The sequence below is a fragment of the Solanum pennellii genome, chromosome 12 (genome assembly GCF_001406875.1).
Source record: "Solanum pennellii chromosome 12, SPENNV200".
In the NCBI taxonomy this organism is placed as follows: Eukaryota; Viridiplantae; Streptophyta; class Magnoliopsida; order Solanales; family Solanaceae; genus Solanum; species Solanum pennellii.
Window position 1 is genome coordinate 5,001,677 of NC_028648.1, and position 16,200 is coordinate 5,017,876.

The 16,200-nt window shown below is 31.6% G+C and overlaps 2 protein-coding genes and 1 long non-coding RNA gene across 3 annotated transcripts; 1 reads left to right on the top strand and 2 right to left on the bottom strand.

The window, feature by feature from the left end:
- The first annotated feature begins 1,536 nt into the window (after window positions 1-1,536).
- Window positions 1,537-2,325, top strand: LOC107006907. The gene is made up of 2 exons (XR_001454989.2): window positions 1,537-1,704; window positions 1,956-2,325. It is a non-coding gene; the product is annotated as an uncharacterized LOC107006907 (long non-coding RNA).
- Window positions 2,326-7,583: 5,258 nt separating this feature from the next.
- On the bottom strand, window positions 7,584-11,180 carry LOC107005442 (glucose-1-phosphate adenylyltransferase small subunit, chloroplastic/amyloplastic-like). Its single transcript, XM_015204039.2, has 9 exons — window positions 10,781-11,180; window positions 10,055-10,351; window positions 9,414-9,683; window positions 9,121-9,300; window positions 8,628-8,731; window positions 8,418-8,529; window positions 8,199-8,297; window positions 7,959-8,078; window positions 7,584-7,806 (listed from the first exon to the last, which is right to left on the bottom strand). Exons 1-9 carry the CDS (start codon window positions 11,039-11,041, stop codon window positions 7,690-7,692), a joined length of 1,560 nt encoding a protein of 519 aa, XP_015059525.1. The 5' UTR covers window positions 11,042-11,180; the 3' UTR covers window positions 7,584-7,689.
- A 742-nt stretch (window positions 11,181-11,922) lies between these two features.
- Window positions 11,923-15,047, bottom strand: LOC107005443 (ras-related protein RABB1c-like). Its single transcript, XM_015204040.2, has 6 exons — window positions 14,842-15,047; window positions 13,704-13,843; window positions 13,399-13,481; window positions 12,522-12,726; window positions 12,372-12,440; window positions 11,923-12,188 (listed from the first exon to the last, which is right to left on the bottom strand). The coding sequence occupies exons 1-6, from the start codon at window positions 14,885-14,887 to the stop codon at window positions 12,096-12,098; spliced, it is 636 nt and encodes a 211-aa protein (XP_015059526.1). The 5' UTR covers window positions 14,888-15,047; the 3' UTR covers window positions 11,923-12,095.
- Window positions 15,048-16,200: the final 1,153 nt, after the last annotated feature.

Below are 16,200 nucleotides of genomic sequence, written 5' to 3' on the forward strand. Positions count from 1 at the left end.
CCCCCCCCCTCCCGATAGAAATTGATATTATTTTATTTAAAAAAATCTACCTCATCCTATTTAATTTTCAACTCCTAATTTTTATTTTTTTTTACGTTTTTCTTATTTTGTGTTAGATATGCACGTACATATATTTTTAGAAAAAAAATTCTACTAGTGTACCGAATATAACATAAACAACTAAAAAATATAAAAAGTCTTGTGGCGGCAAGTAAAAAATATTTTCGATATGTATATCTAAACACTTGGGAAAAAAATTTGAAAGCAGAGGGTTAAGTGGGATAGGTAGAGTTATATTTTTAAGAAAATAAAATAATATCTAAATTAGTATTTGATGAGGGGGAGGAGATGAAGTAAAAATGAAATGCTTTTATAAAAGAAATTTAAACAAAATAAAAAACTTTAAAAAATGGTGTGGGGTAAGAAAAATATTTTACATTTTATTTTATAAAGAAAATATTATTTTTTATAATAGTTTTTTAATTTTTAATTTTAACTATACTAATAAAAAAAATTATTTTTTGTCAAGGTTGAATATTTTGTCCATATGGAGTGTGATGTGAAAATTCTTTAAAATAAAAGGGAGAGTGTGTATTACACATACCATGATGAGAGTGGTATAAAAGAGAGAGGTGTGTTTCTCAAAATAAAAAGTAATAATTTAGGTATGAAATTCAAACTTTCAATAGTTTAGATATGAAACTAAAAAAATATATATATAGTTTAGATGTGTTTTTGACACTTATTTCAAAATAATATAGTGATTAAATACAATAAAAACAAGATAGAGAGTAAGTTATTGTATTGTCAAATCATCTTTATTCGTTATAAAAGGTAATTGTTTAATTTTCAAAATTATAAACCATATATTTTAAAGATGTTTGGTTGTAAATACATTTAGGAGATCAGACAATATATTTTTATATTCACAACGTATGTAACTCAATTTTTTAAAAAATGAAAACTAAAAATAACATTATGTAGCATAAGTTAGTAGACTTTTCAAATGAAAAAAAAAGTAACTAAACTTGGTCAAATTTTCAGACTCAATTTAGGATAGAATATTATGTATTCCATTAGTCACAATCGTGGGTTCCTTAACAAAGAAAAAGAAGGGGAAACGAAGAAAAGAAAAAGCAGAAAAGATTGACTTTTAGGGTGTATTCAAAGGAAAAATAACTCAAATCGTTTTTTAAAAATGAGAAAAATGATTTCTAATTTTTCGTATCAAGGTCAAAGGCTTTGACATTACACTAGGTAGGGTGGTTATTTAAGTCTCTTTCTTGCTTTGGTGGATCGAGTTATCTGATAGTTATTGCTGGTGGGAGGTAACATGAGGTACGTGAAAGCTGACCTAGGTGTTACGGTCATAAAAAAAATTACTTTGACATAAAATGGGACGAAAGGAGTGTATGCCATGTGGCATAAGCAAGTATGAGTCCACTTCTATCTATGTAACTGATTATTATATTCATTAATTTGACGTAAACCCCTAATGTGAATAAGCTTGCTATAAAAAGAACTCATTTGGAGGCCAAGTTTATATAGTTTTTGTAAGGAAGAGGAGGAAATTAAGCATGTCTATCAACAAAGGCACAACATGTGTTTTGTTAGTGATGGTTTTCTTTGTGTTGTCCATGAATTCTTGGTGTGAATATGGTGAAGCAACAAGAATATTCTTAGCCTTCTCTACAAGTACTCAAGGTGTTATATCTCTTCCCCCTTCTTTTTTTTAAATCATTACTCTTGATCTCTCTCCGTTTGAAACTAAACTTCAAATTCTGAATATGTCAGTGATGTCGTACCATAATTTCTTCACATGAAACTAAACTTCAAATTCTGAATCTGTCAGTGATCTCGTACCATAATTTCTTCACATGAGTATTAAACTATAGTATGTATATCATATATGTGTTTTTAAATACCATTTTGATGTGTTGAAATTATAATGGCAGCAACACAAAGGATGGATTACCAGAGCAGCAGCCACCGCCGGAGCACCAGGGCATCGCCCCGTGGGGGCTATCCTTCCCCGGCAGCAAATGTGAATGACCATGTACATCACTAGTGATGAATCTCTATTTTGTTGTGGACTTAAAATATACTTTGTTTGATTTTATTTGTGTTTATGAAATTTCAAATATGATGCAATGAAAGTAAACGTTAACTAGGCTTGTCTTTTCCATGATTAGTGATCTCGAGTTCAAATTATGATAATAGAAAAATTCCTGAGTGGGAACGCCCTCCGTCTTGTTATATGGATAACCATAGAGGGAACGTATATTACGAACATGAACAGAGAAAATAAAAGGATGTAGTACTTCATATTTTTCTGGAGCTAACATAATTATATTCAACTTTCAAGAACACAAAGCAATTTTTTTGGTTCATTGACTTGTTACCAAGAAACTCAAAAGGTCAGGTTGAACGAGTGCAGAAATCCTTTTTAACTCATGGTTGTTTGGCAAAATAAATAAAAATTTAGATGATGGTATCACTAGAATTATTGTTCCCTTGATAACAGTAGCAATTCCGCTCTTAATAAAATATCCGTTTGAATCCCTTGCTGCTTCTTGAATATTGTCAATGTTAATAATCTGACGATACAAAAATTTCATGCTAGAGACTCGATCTCAAGCTCATGTGTATTGTCGAAAATAAGAAGGAAAAAAATACACTGACAAGAGAAGTCAGGACATTTACGACTATATGTTGCCTAGAAGTTAGAAAACTTTAGGTAGCCAACCTTCACATTGTGCCTATATGAGCATTCTTGTTGATAATAGCTCTTTTTATGTGACAATTCTTGTCGATGTCAATTGGAACACTACCCTTTGAATACAGAAACATTTTGTCATCATTCTGGATGTGAATGCATTAATTCCAATAAAATGATGCTTCAGGGAAATTTAAGTCAATAATATTAGTGCTATAACCATAGCACAATAACAGACTATGGTAATTAAATGCAGAAAACTATTAGTTGGTAGTACCTATAATTTGATACTGACTTTTCCGTAATGCCCAAATTGGCACGGTATAAAGCTTCAATTGTATCAATATCCTCCCAGTAGTAATCAAATAAATAAGCTTCCACCTGAACTCCGACTAGTAATACCTCTACTAGTAATAATACTAAGCAAAAAACATATTCAGTACAAAAAAAGTTTAAACTAGAAGCTAGCCAAGACCTGTAATCTATGTTGCTCAGACACTTTAAAAATGACGATGAATGCATGTCAGATACTCCAAAAGTAATACATTTTGGAGTGTGACTTGAAAATTGTAAATGTTAATGATTGAACAATCTACCTACTCGCATTCCAACGGAAGTTTCACCGAAATAACTTCACAACCAAAGTCTTAAAGGTTCTCTTGAGCTATGTCGTTGTCCAGACCTAAAATAGTAGTATCCACCTGAAATGCAACAAACACAGACTAAATTTTTTGGGAACGAGTTATCTATACCATCTATTATGAGAAGTATGCAAAAGGACTATAACATGTTACCTGAGTTGCTTTCGATTGCTTCTATTTTGGTTCTCTGCAAATTCAATCGTATATACTTCATCAATCTTCGTTAAACCAAACGAAGAAAGATCTTTTATTAAATTTGCAGATAAATCAATATAAAAGCAATCAAAGCAATGCAGGTAACGTGCTATATATATACACTTTCCATCCATCAAAAGTGTAGCAACGCCAACGAAAATATCAGCCTTAGCTTCTTTATGGGATAGAATGAACTTCTCATAATCCATTCGGTACAAATGAGGCCTTTGAGCAATTCTAAGACAACAATACTCAAAGATCTTATATTTATTTATATTCGTTAGTTATTTTTCAAGTTTACAAAAGCATAGTTATTTGTTGCAAAACACTATCTTGGATTTTGTTATCAAAAATGTATTGACAAACATAAATTGCTACTAAAATATTAGCTAAATCTCTGAAATATTAGGCAAATTTCTTGACAAATTAAAGGTATAACAAAGTTCCGACTGTTGTTTGAAATGAGAATGGAAGGGAAAAAAATATGTATATACTGCTACTGAAGTGGGTTTATTGAAGATAATCTTTAAGAAATATATATAGTTGAATCTAGATCGAATACTCTAAAAATTCATGGTAATGTGTAAGGAGATGGTACTTATATTAAAGCTCATCTAATACACAAATTTGTATAGCATAATATTCACTATAGCAATATTAAGTAGGGAGGATTGAATAGTCAGTGTATAATTTATGTATAATCAGTATATAATTCATGTATCACTATAATAAAAATAATTTTTAGCCGCAATAAATATTGACATTAATAAAGAGTGCTAAATTCTTTACTGGCATTAGTTAATTGTCTTTAGAAACAATATCGCTAAAGGATTTAGGGATATATACAAAGAGTGTTAATTGCCGCTCAAAATCCATATTTAGCGGTAATTAACTCTTAATTGTCTCTATTGATCATTTTTTATGTAATTTATAATTAAGCTATATATACTCAGATTTTTGAATATATTGTAATACATAATCAATATATAATTTATGTATAAGTAAGTTATATTCTGCTTTTTGAGTGTATCATAATGTATAATAGTATATATTTTCTATCACTTTTTACTATTTTTTATGCAATAAAAATACAACTATTTTTGTTGTATACTAATTTACTTTAGAGCAAATTCACATATAGCAAACACAAAATTTATATTTTTATGCTATAACAAAGTTTGCATAATTGCGCTCCATAGCAAAGATAAATATGTATAATTCATTGTATATATACAAAGAAACCAGTTGTATAATTCGCTATACATATACAAAAGAAAGTAGTTGTACACAAATCAATTGTGTAATTTGTGTATGTATAAAACGAGAAAGAGAGAAAGACAAAAGAAAATTAGGCAGGGAAATATTTGTATTGTATAACTATAAGTGTATAGGACGAATATATATGTATTTGCAAGTGTATAAACAATTTTCTCTCGCTTTATACAAACATAAACTCAATTTATACATGTCGTTTCTGTTTGTATAAGCGATAGAGGCAAGGGTGGTGAGTGAGATCTGAGAGCGTGGCGAGCGAGATCTAGGAGAGGGGAACAAAAATATGTATATATACAATTTTTTCTCGTTTTATACTAATAGAAACACATTTTATACACTTGTGTTTGTATAAAAGAGAGGGAGCGAGCGAGAGATGGAGCGAGAGAAGGAGAGCGGCGAGCGAGAGTTTGAGGGAGAGAGATGATTAGCAAACAGTTTACTACAGGGCACAATTAAATCAAAATATGGTTATAGCATTTAATTTGATTTATTAGTTGGTCATTATATATAATTTTCCCTTTACTTTATCATATAGATTCAAATCTACCGTCCCTATATTCTTCGGCCTACGAGTTGTCTGATATTGAATATTCGTGCAAGCAAAAAAACATAAAATGGATATTACATTAATGGGGTGGACTAAAATAGGACATCCCATAATTTTTTTTTGAAAAAGGTTCAAATTTGTTATCTATTTTTGAGAAAAAACTCATTTATGTCATCCGTTAAAAGTTTAGTTCAACTATGTCATTTTCGCTTAAAAAAAGGCTCATCTATGTCATTATTTGTTAACTGAATATACTTCCGATCTTGCAAAATCATTTCTTACACGTGATCAATTATGATTCGATCACATCATTAATTAAATCATTTTTAAAGGAAAAAGACTCAAATATATCCAAACTTTGAGAGAAAAAACTTATTTATGTTATTCGTTAAAAGTTTGCTCATTTATGTCATTTAAGTTAACAAACGATGACATGGATGAGCCTATTCTTAAATGAAAATGACACAAATGAACCAAACTTTTAACTAATTACATGCATAGATGACTTTTTTTTTCAAAGTTAAATAACATAGGGAAAAGGGTATGATATACCCCTCAACTTTGTCATTTGGAGCTGATATACCCCTCGTTATAAAAGTGGATCACATATGTCCTTACCGTTATACAAACGGCTCACATATACCTCAGTCGTTACAAAATGGCCCACATATACCCTTCATTTAACGGAAGTTAAAAAACTAGTTTTAAATTTATATTTATTACTTCTAATTTTTTAAAAAAGTTATTTAGGGGTATATATGATTCTTCTATCAAAGTTCAAGGTATATTTTAATTTTTTTCATACATAAATTATTTTTTGACTTCTTTTATTATAATTATTTGAATTTCTTATTCTTATTTTATTTTTTTCTTTCATTCCTTAGTTTAAAGAAAAAAAAGTTAAACTATTTTTTTTGTGTATTGTAATTTAATTTCGTATTCGAAGAAAAAATTTGATCATCTACAATAAGTTTTACAAGAAAATTAGTGAAACATAAATAAATTTGATTATCAAAATAATAATTATAAATTAGTCATTGAAACAAAAAAAAAAGTCAAAGAAATATGTTTGACGAGGATTAAACTTACTCATATGGGATTATACTTTTTAGAAAAAAAATAATAAAAATTTAGATTAAAATTATATTTTTTTCATTTCCGTTAAAGGAAAAGGGTATATGTGAGCCATTTGTTTACAAGTAGGGGTATATATGAGACACTTTCATAACAAGGGGTATATCAGCTTTAACTGACAAAGTTGAGGGGAATATCAGACCCTTTTCCCAATAACATATTTAAGCCATTTTTTTAAAACCAATATTTAGTTTTTTCTTTTGATTTCTCTAAACAGTATCCATGTTAAATTCCGCCAAATATTAAATTATGAATTAATAATGATTTCTTAGATAATTAATACAAGATTTATTCATTTTCAACTAAAACAAAAAAATCTATGCTTGAGCTGATTCCATCCATATAGACTTGCTATAAAAACAAAGAAAAACAAAGAGTCAAAATATTCTTGAACTAGCTGAAAAAATAATTTTTTTTCTTATATTATTAGTTTAATATAAACATCTGATATGAATAAATTTTGTGTCAAAACTTGCTATAAAAATGTAATTAAGTTTATATATATATATATTTTTTTTTTTTGGGGGGATGGGGGGGGGAGAGGAGAAAATTAAGCATGTCTATCTACAAAGGCACTACTAGATGTGCTATATATGTTAGCTATGTTTTTCTTTGTGTTGTCCATGAATTAATTCTTATTGTGAAGCACCAAGAATATTCTTAGACTTCTCTACAAGTCCTCAAGGTGTTACATCTCTTCCTTTTTTTATCATTACTCTTTTATCTCCCTTCGTATGAAACTAAACTTCAAATTCTGAATTTATACTAAAATTTCTTTCACATGAGTATTAGAATATATTATGTGTATGTGTTTATGGCTGCGAATGTGAATGACCATGTGATGAATCTCTATTTTGTTGTGGACTTAAAAGAATAGACTTTATGAGATTTCAAATATGAAGCAATGAAAGTAAACTTTAACTAGGACAGGGATTAGAGATCTTGAGTTCAACTTCCGATAATTGAAAAATCTCTCCTTCCGTCTTACTATTATGCATATGGATAATGATAGAGGGAAACGTATACTATACTAACACGAACGAACAGAATAATTCATATTTTTTTCGAGTAAACATTCAAATTATAATCCACGTTCATTGACGATCACTCAGAAGTTCCTTTTAACACATGGTTGTTTGGCAGGATAAATTAAAAAATAAAAGAAACCAAGTTTCACCATCTTAGATGATGGTACCACTAGGAATTACTGCATCCCTAATAACGGTAACAATTCCGCTCTTAATAAAGTATCCGTCTGACTCCCTTGCTGCTTCTTGAATATTGTCAATATTGATGATCTGACAACACAAAATTTCCATGTTAGAGACTACCTCACAGCTAATTTATGTGATGACAAGAGAAGTCAGCAAAAGTTAGAAGAATGAGATTTTCATCAAACATATATAATAAAAATTGAGTGGTAATAAGAATAATTGATCAAGTAACCAACCTTCACATTGTCCCCTATACGAGCATTCTTATCAATAATAGCTTTTTTTATGTGACAGTTCTTGCCGATGCCAATTGGAACACTACCCTTTGCATACAGAAGCAATTTGTCATCATTTGTCTGGACCAACAAAGGAAGCAAACTGAGTTTAACGACAAACCAAAACAAATAGTATATGATATCTGGCGTATATACAAAGTAAGTCTAATAGTCATATAGTTTGTGAATTTCAACTATTACCTCATAATAATCTGCTCCCATCAAAAGAGTGTCTTCGATAATTGTTCCTTCTGAAATGCATGATCTGAGTCCAATCACAGAATGATGAATTTTACAGTTCTGTACACAATAAAGTAACTTCATGAGAACCTAATCTGACAAATATGTACTGGTTAACCAATTCTAAAAATATGAAAATTAGAAGACAATGTTGGTGAGAAACAGTTAGTAATTAATTACCTTGGTGACACAACCTTCACCAATGACGCTATCTGTTATATCAGCATCAAGCATCTTTGAAGGAGGCAAATATCGAGGTTGGGTGTAGATTGGAGCTGAACGGTCATAGAAACTTAAGAGAATATTGAAGATAACAATATTAGTGTATACTATTAGAGTAGAATAATAGACAATCGTAACTAAGTGGAGAGAAGTATTAGTTCACATTACCTAAAATCTGGCACTGGCTTTTTTGTAATGCCCAAATTAGCATTGTAGAAAGCTTCAATGGTACCAATATCCTCCCAGTAGTCATCAAATAAATAAGCTTGCACCTGAACTTAGACTATTAATACATCTATATCTAGAAGTAAAACTAAGCAAAAATCATATTCAACAGAAAAAAGTTAAAACAAGAAGATAGTCACAAGTAAAACTAAGCAAAAATTGTATTCAGCAGAAAAAAGTTAAAACTTGAAGATAGTCACACCAAGGCCTATAACTTATGTTGCTCAGACTCTTCAAAAATATCGATACATGCCATACGAGATACTCCAAAAATAGTACATTTTGGAGAGTCTGACATGGGTATGGAAACAATCATAACCAATAGAGTAGTGTGGAAGTAAAGTTTCATACCATTCTCATGAGACAAAAAGTATATTTCTTCTAGTTTTGTGATTTTAGAACTATAAATGGTAAATAGATGAAGAATTTTACATACTCGCATTCCAATGGAAGTTGCACCAGGAATAACTTCACTACCAAAGTCATTAGCTGCAGGAAAGCTTTGCCGAAGTAGGTTTATCATCACATCTTTGCTAATAACATATATACCCATACTTGCAATATAAGGTTTCTCTTTAGCTCGTTCATCATCCAGGCCTAAAATAGTAGTATCCACCTAATGCACCAAATACAAATTACATTCTTCCAAGAAACGAGATATGTGCCTTGTTCATATATACAATGTGTGTTTGTTGAAAAATATACAAAAAGGACTATTGTAGCATGTACCTTCATTTCTTTCAATTGCTCTCCGTCTGGTTTTTCAGCAAACTCAATGATGCGTCCTTCTTCATCAATCTTCATTAGACCAAATGAAGATGCACGCTTTTCATCCATCGGAAGTGCAGCAACAGTAATATCAGCACCTGCTTCTCTATGAGCTAGAATAAACTTTTCATAATCCATTCTGTACAGATGATCTCCCGCTAGTATTAGGAATTCCAAAACATTATGCTCCTCAAACAACCATAAATATTGCCTGACTGCATCAGCAGTGCCCTGAAAGACAAGTAGTTGCGACAAAACTAGTAAAACGGCTATACCAAAACGCATGTCAGAAGTAAATCAGAGGAGTCGAGCACAAACTGTAACGTTACAGTGGCTTCAAACATGCTATATACTTGTTGGATTGTCTCTAGGTTATAATTTTGTTTTATTTTATTTTTTTAAAAAAAAAGACAAAGCATCCCGCATTAGTAGGGTCAGGGACAGGCCGCACTCCAAAGAGTGTGTCAACCTACCCCAATGCAAGCATTAGTGGTTACTTACACAACTCAAACCAAGAGACAACTTTGCCGGCTCATTTTCAAATCAAATAACTACAAATTTAATGTTGTTTAAAGGTGTACATTAAGAAGAATATTAGGTACCTGGAACCAATCAGGGTTCTCTGGACTTTGTTGAGCAGCGAGAACTTCCACAAATCCTTCATTTTTGTAACTACCCATGTTACTTGCATAAGCTCGTGAAAGATGGCGATTTAGAGATGCAGAGTTGAATTGTGTGAGAACATAGATCTTGGATATGGTACTGTTAATACAATTGCTCACAGGAATATCAATCAGACGATAATTTGCTCCAAGCGGAACAGCTGGTTTTGCTCTCTTTTTGGTTAGTGGATACAAACGCGTCCCAGCTCCACCTCCAAGAATAATACCCAAAACACTCTAAACATAGTTAGTTAGTTAAGCATGATCAACCACAAAACTTTCGTTATGAAACAATTATGTGTTATAAATCTAAATGAAATGATTTATATTTATACAAATGTGTCAGATTTATTTTAAACCACAAATTTCAAAAAAAAATCTTTCTTAAATATTATGTCTAACAAACATTGTCACATAATTGGACGAAACACTGCATATCTACCTAAATATGGGTGAAATATGAATGAAATAATTTATACTCATATAAATGTGTTAGGTTTATTTTAGAACACAAATTTCAGAACTTTTTCTTTCTGAACTATTATGCCTAACATTGTTACATAAATTGGGAGGGAGAGATTGCAATACAAACTATATGATAATTTATAAAATTTATAAAACTAATGACAAAACATGGAAAAGAAAACTGGTTAATTTTGCACTAACTTGGCTAGCATCTGGATCAAGACATGTCTGTGAATTCGACGAGTCAGAAACAGCTTTAGGGGACACAATAATAGCAGCCCTTTTATGATACGCCTTCTTACTGGAACTGAATCGTCTAGAACAAAATGACAATGGTGACATCAATTTATCTCCAGATAACTGTGACGATGCAAAAGAGAGACTTTGAAAGGACATTGCAGGATCAACATTCTCGATTATAGGATGGTGAAAAGGTTTCAAAGTTCCCATGGACGCTGCCATTGTAGTACCACTGCCCTTCCTATTCTTCCAGCTTCTCACCGTGTACTATTTTCAATGAAATATGAGAAAAGTTTTACTCAAAAACAAGTCAATATAATATAATCATTAACCTAAAAATAAAACTTAAAAATATTTTTTAAAATACATAAAAACTTGATCTGATTTGGTCTCTTATTTGAACAATTCAAACCAAACTCTAGGTATTGAGACCTTTTATTTATAATAATAAATATTAATTTATTATATATAGTTAAATATCATTTTATCGTACAATTTTACCATTCAATGATACATAAATATAAAATTTTGTTTTCGCATATTATCAAGTTTTTATTCCAATATGTCAAATTATAGTTAATTTAACTTATTTGCGAAAAATTTACTATAACCTCTAAAAAAAATTACTACTCTATTATATATAAATTTTAATGTTATTAAAGTAAAATGTTTAAAATTTGAAAAGAAACCGTCTATTCACCACAAGGCACAAGCAAGAACGAGATAGCGTGACATACAGAACAACAACCAAAAGAAAAAGCTTTATAGTTCATCTTGGCAAATATAAAACTTCTAAATAACTCCAATTTTCAAGGACCTTACAAAAATTTATACAAATAATATTTAAATATATTTCTAACTAGAATTATTATACTTCTTTGTTAAGAGAGATGCAAACTTTAATAAGTAGGAAGGTAACAAAATACGAAATCTGAAACGGGAAAAAGTTGGAACGAATATTTCATCTATAAAATCAATCAACTATCAATATTTTCTTTTATAACCACAATGTGGTCAATCCTAGACGATTTTTTTGCTTCCAATCCTATTATTATTGACATTTTTATTCCCATTTAATACCATAGTACTTTTGCACAGATATATATACAAAACAACATTTCAATAAGTAAAGTTGTTTATATTTGCCCAGATATATATATTAACATAAGCACAAACAAATTGGTTACACCAATGAAGGTAAACATGCTAGAAGAGCATAAATAAATAAATAATAACCACTGGATATGATCAAATTTAAAGAATAAAGCTTCCATTTTCAACTGCAACAAGCTCCTCCTTGAGAAGCAGCTCCATCTCGTCCGCCTGATGGCCCAGGAATTCCTCCATACCCAACTTTTATTCCATACGACTGTAACGAGTAATTATACGGTGAGGGAACAGATACACCATAGATGAAGCCAGTCGTATTCACTAGACAATACGACTGGTGAATAGTTTGGTCATCAGCAAACAGAGACCATATATGAAGGTTTGCAGTCCACAACGAAACAAATTAAGTAGAATATACATAAATAGTCAGGATAAGGTATACCTCGTTTGATACATCAAACACTCCATCCTGTATTTTCTTATAGATCGTGGAAGCTGTTTTTATAAAAGCCTGAAGATGTACAATGAGTTACTTTGAGACGTTCATTGTATAATATAAAAGCTCTAACTAGCATGTTAAATGATTTCTTACCTCTTCGACATTCTGAGCTGTTTTAGCAGAGGCTTCCATAAATATCAACCCATTTTCCTTGGCAAACTGTTCGCCTTCCTCTGTGCTTACAGCTCTTCTGTGAGCAAGATCACACTTGTTTCCAATCAGCATTATACTCATGTTTGCATTTGCGTGCTGCCTTGCATCTTCCAGCCAACTAGCAAGGTGATTAAATGTTTCCCTCCTATAATTTCCGGAGGAAAGAAAATCATCAGTTCTTCACTAACATAACGATCCAGGGAAATGAGGTTAAGAGTATGACCGCAGAAATCATAGATCCCTATAATATTTGTTATTTATCCCTTATGAAAGCAAAGAGGCAAGCAACAAAAATATGTAAGACCTTATTTCCATTTGAAATTCAGTTTGGGGGTCAGAAACCGTCAATTCATCACAAGGCACAAGCACAACGATACAGTCAATATAATAGTCCACATCCGAATTCATGGAGCCCTTATCAAATTAAATTCGGAAGACCATATATTTGTTCATTTATGTCAAGAGAGATTTATGAACCAAAATAACAGAGTGCTCATTAGCATTAAAGAAACTTCTTTAGTTCCTCTCTAAAAGTAAAAGACATTGCATTAGATGACATTTTACAAGAGCACAATGTAATGTTCTACAATTAATTAAATTGAAGATCACAATGTATACTACAGATGCAGCCAAAAGTCTGATATATAGATAATTATGTTGGGGTGATTAAGTTTGTGTAAGGAATATTTCAAGAACTTTGATCCAAGTAAAAAGCTAAGACAAGAAATATGTCTTGTGTACGAAAGAGAGCAAATTTGTGCTTACTAACTTTGATTTCATGCATAAAGAGTGTCAAAAACATAATGCCGGATGATACCTGGTAATATCGTAAACAAGTAGTGCCCCGGCAGCACCTCTGTAGTATGACCTCGTGATAGATCTGAATGATTCTTGGCCAGCCTGAAAAGGGAGATCATTCATTATAATCATGCTGCCAGCCATTTAATGACAGCACAAGCAAATAATAACGAGAACAGTATGTAAATTATTCTGCTGCCTAGAAAAGAATGTAAGGCATTTACAAAGATTATCGCATGTTTAGACTAATGATCCAAATGAAAAAAAAAATGATCAGCAATGTTTAGACTAAGCGGAAAAAGAAAGAAAAGATGTGAAACAAACCGTGTCCCAGATCTGTAGTTTTATTGGTTTGTTGTCTATTGTGATCATTCTAGCCCCAAATTCAACCCCAATGGTCAAGTCATGGACCGGTTGAAATCGTTTGTCCGTAAATTGCAGGAGAAGACAGGATTTTCCGACTCCTGCGCAACAAACATGTTAGAGATGATGTTTTATATAAGGCTTCAGCAATGTATACATCAACATTGGAAATATTCCATCCGAAGCCAATGAACTATACAAAAATGATAGGGCAAAGTGCACTCGTATGAGGAATCACTCAGCAAAGTTGGTATTGCATAATGCATATACAAGGAACAACCAAGAGTTTAGCACCTCGTCACCACTCATAAGGATTTCGAAGTTCTGAATGCCCCTAAAACAATAAGAGGATAGATTCCTATAATGATAATATTCGTGAGACACGTGAGTAGCAATCTCAATTCTCACCACAAGTCATACACAATTCATCTATTAAATCATATGCTTATTATTACGAGCAGTCAGAGTTTTAATCAACAATCTCTTCACCATACACAAAAAAAGACATATATCTCAGTAATATTTCCAACTACTGTTTTATCATTATCAAATTACTTACTTTATAGATTTTTCAAAGGGCCTCTCTTCAAAAAAAAAAAATACATCGATTTTACAAGTCAAAAGAGCAGCATTGGTATAGTTCTACCAAACAGACTTCAAATCCAACTGAATTGGATGATACAGACATTCTCTAACTGCTGAAACTCCAATTATTTACTAAAAACATAACGAACCGTATTTTTATGACCTAAATCATCAAATTTAGCCTAACAAAATCCTTCTCATCGGAAAAAAAAAATCAATCATCAAACTCCATGGATATATCACGGAACCATCATTAAATTATCAAATACAACAGAAATAACACAAAATTCAAAAAAAAATTGAAATGCTGCAATTCTCATAATAGCATAAATTCAATCATACGCATAATCATTACAACAACCTCCATTCAGATAGAACCTTCCCGATCATTCCAGATCCATAAAAACCAAAACGAAAACATTATAAAAAGGTGCAAAAAGGAAATCATTAGATAAGAAAAAAGATATTTACAAATCAAATTAACAACAAAATCAATCAAAATTGAAAAAATGACCTGTATCTCCGATGATTATATACTTGAAAAGATAAGCATACGACATGATTGATATGAGATCTGACGAGCTGGAGAATTTGATTGCTTGAATTTATACGATTTTTTCTGGTAATTTGATAGAAAGTTTGAGAAGAAGATGAAGAGGAGAGAGAGAGAGAGGGATTGGCTCTGTAAATATTCAAAAACCTCTCTTTTTCTTTTCTCAAGACATCACCGGAATGAAAAAAAGAACAAGGTTAAAAAAAGGTCAAAAGTGTCTTTTCACAATTATAAAATTACTATTAGATACAAACAAACACGAGAGATACGAATCACACTAAATACATACATAAGTGATATGAGATAACTTATAATATACATATAGATAAGGGAGAGAATCTTATACTAAAGACATAATACATAAACATGACTTTTAACTTGAAATTAGTTGATAACTATTACCCTTAACTTTAGAAGTGCAGAAGTAGGCACTTAAACTTGTATACAATGAACAAATTGACACATTCATCTACATGGCATCTGAAAGAGGGTCGATTTATTTTTCTCGCACACCACTCTAGGCAGTCTTACAACGTCTGTAATACTTCAGCCTACTTACACCCACGAAAATTGACTAAGTATAGAAATACTTAAAACAGTAGCGTCAAACAACCAACAGAGTTTACAGGAACCAGTCCCAACCTTTATTAACCTTTAAGTAATACAAAGGAAGGCTTCACGAATTTGTCTAAGGCCAGAAACACTCTGTTTTTGCCTTAGACGAATTTCCACCTTTAAATCAAAATTCTGCACAATGGCAGTTACATGCGGCAGTTACAAGTGACACCTGTCCGACACTTGTCAGCCCAGGGTTCAAAACAAACTTTCCAACAGCTATATTTCTAACAGATAGAATCTAATTCAAATTACATTCTTATCTACACGAAATACTAATATTCTAACACTTAGAATATTTCAGGCTTCATTCCAACACTTAGAATATTTCAGCCAGCTTCCAACACTTAGAATATTTTAGCTGTCTTCCAACACTTAGTTTTATTTCAGCAATTTCGGGTGAACTGCCTTTGTTCCTGACATTGCCAAGTCTTCACAGCCTTGCCTCATCAAGTCAACATGCTGCCTTGCCAATGCCCTTAGCCCGCACGTAAGCCATGCGCGTTCAAGCTGCCTTGCCAACACCCAAGCACCTTGAACTTGTGTTGCACTGTTTTGCCATCATCCATGCCAAGACCAATGCCCAAGCCCTTGGCATGTCTGCACGTAGTTAGATCAAGTAGATTGCGGGTCTAACAGGCATCCTACATGGAAATTTTGTATCCTGCATGAAAACTTACGTGTATCATGTCATGTAGGATATGT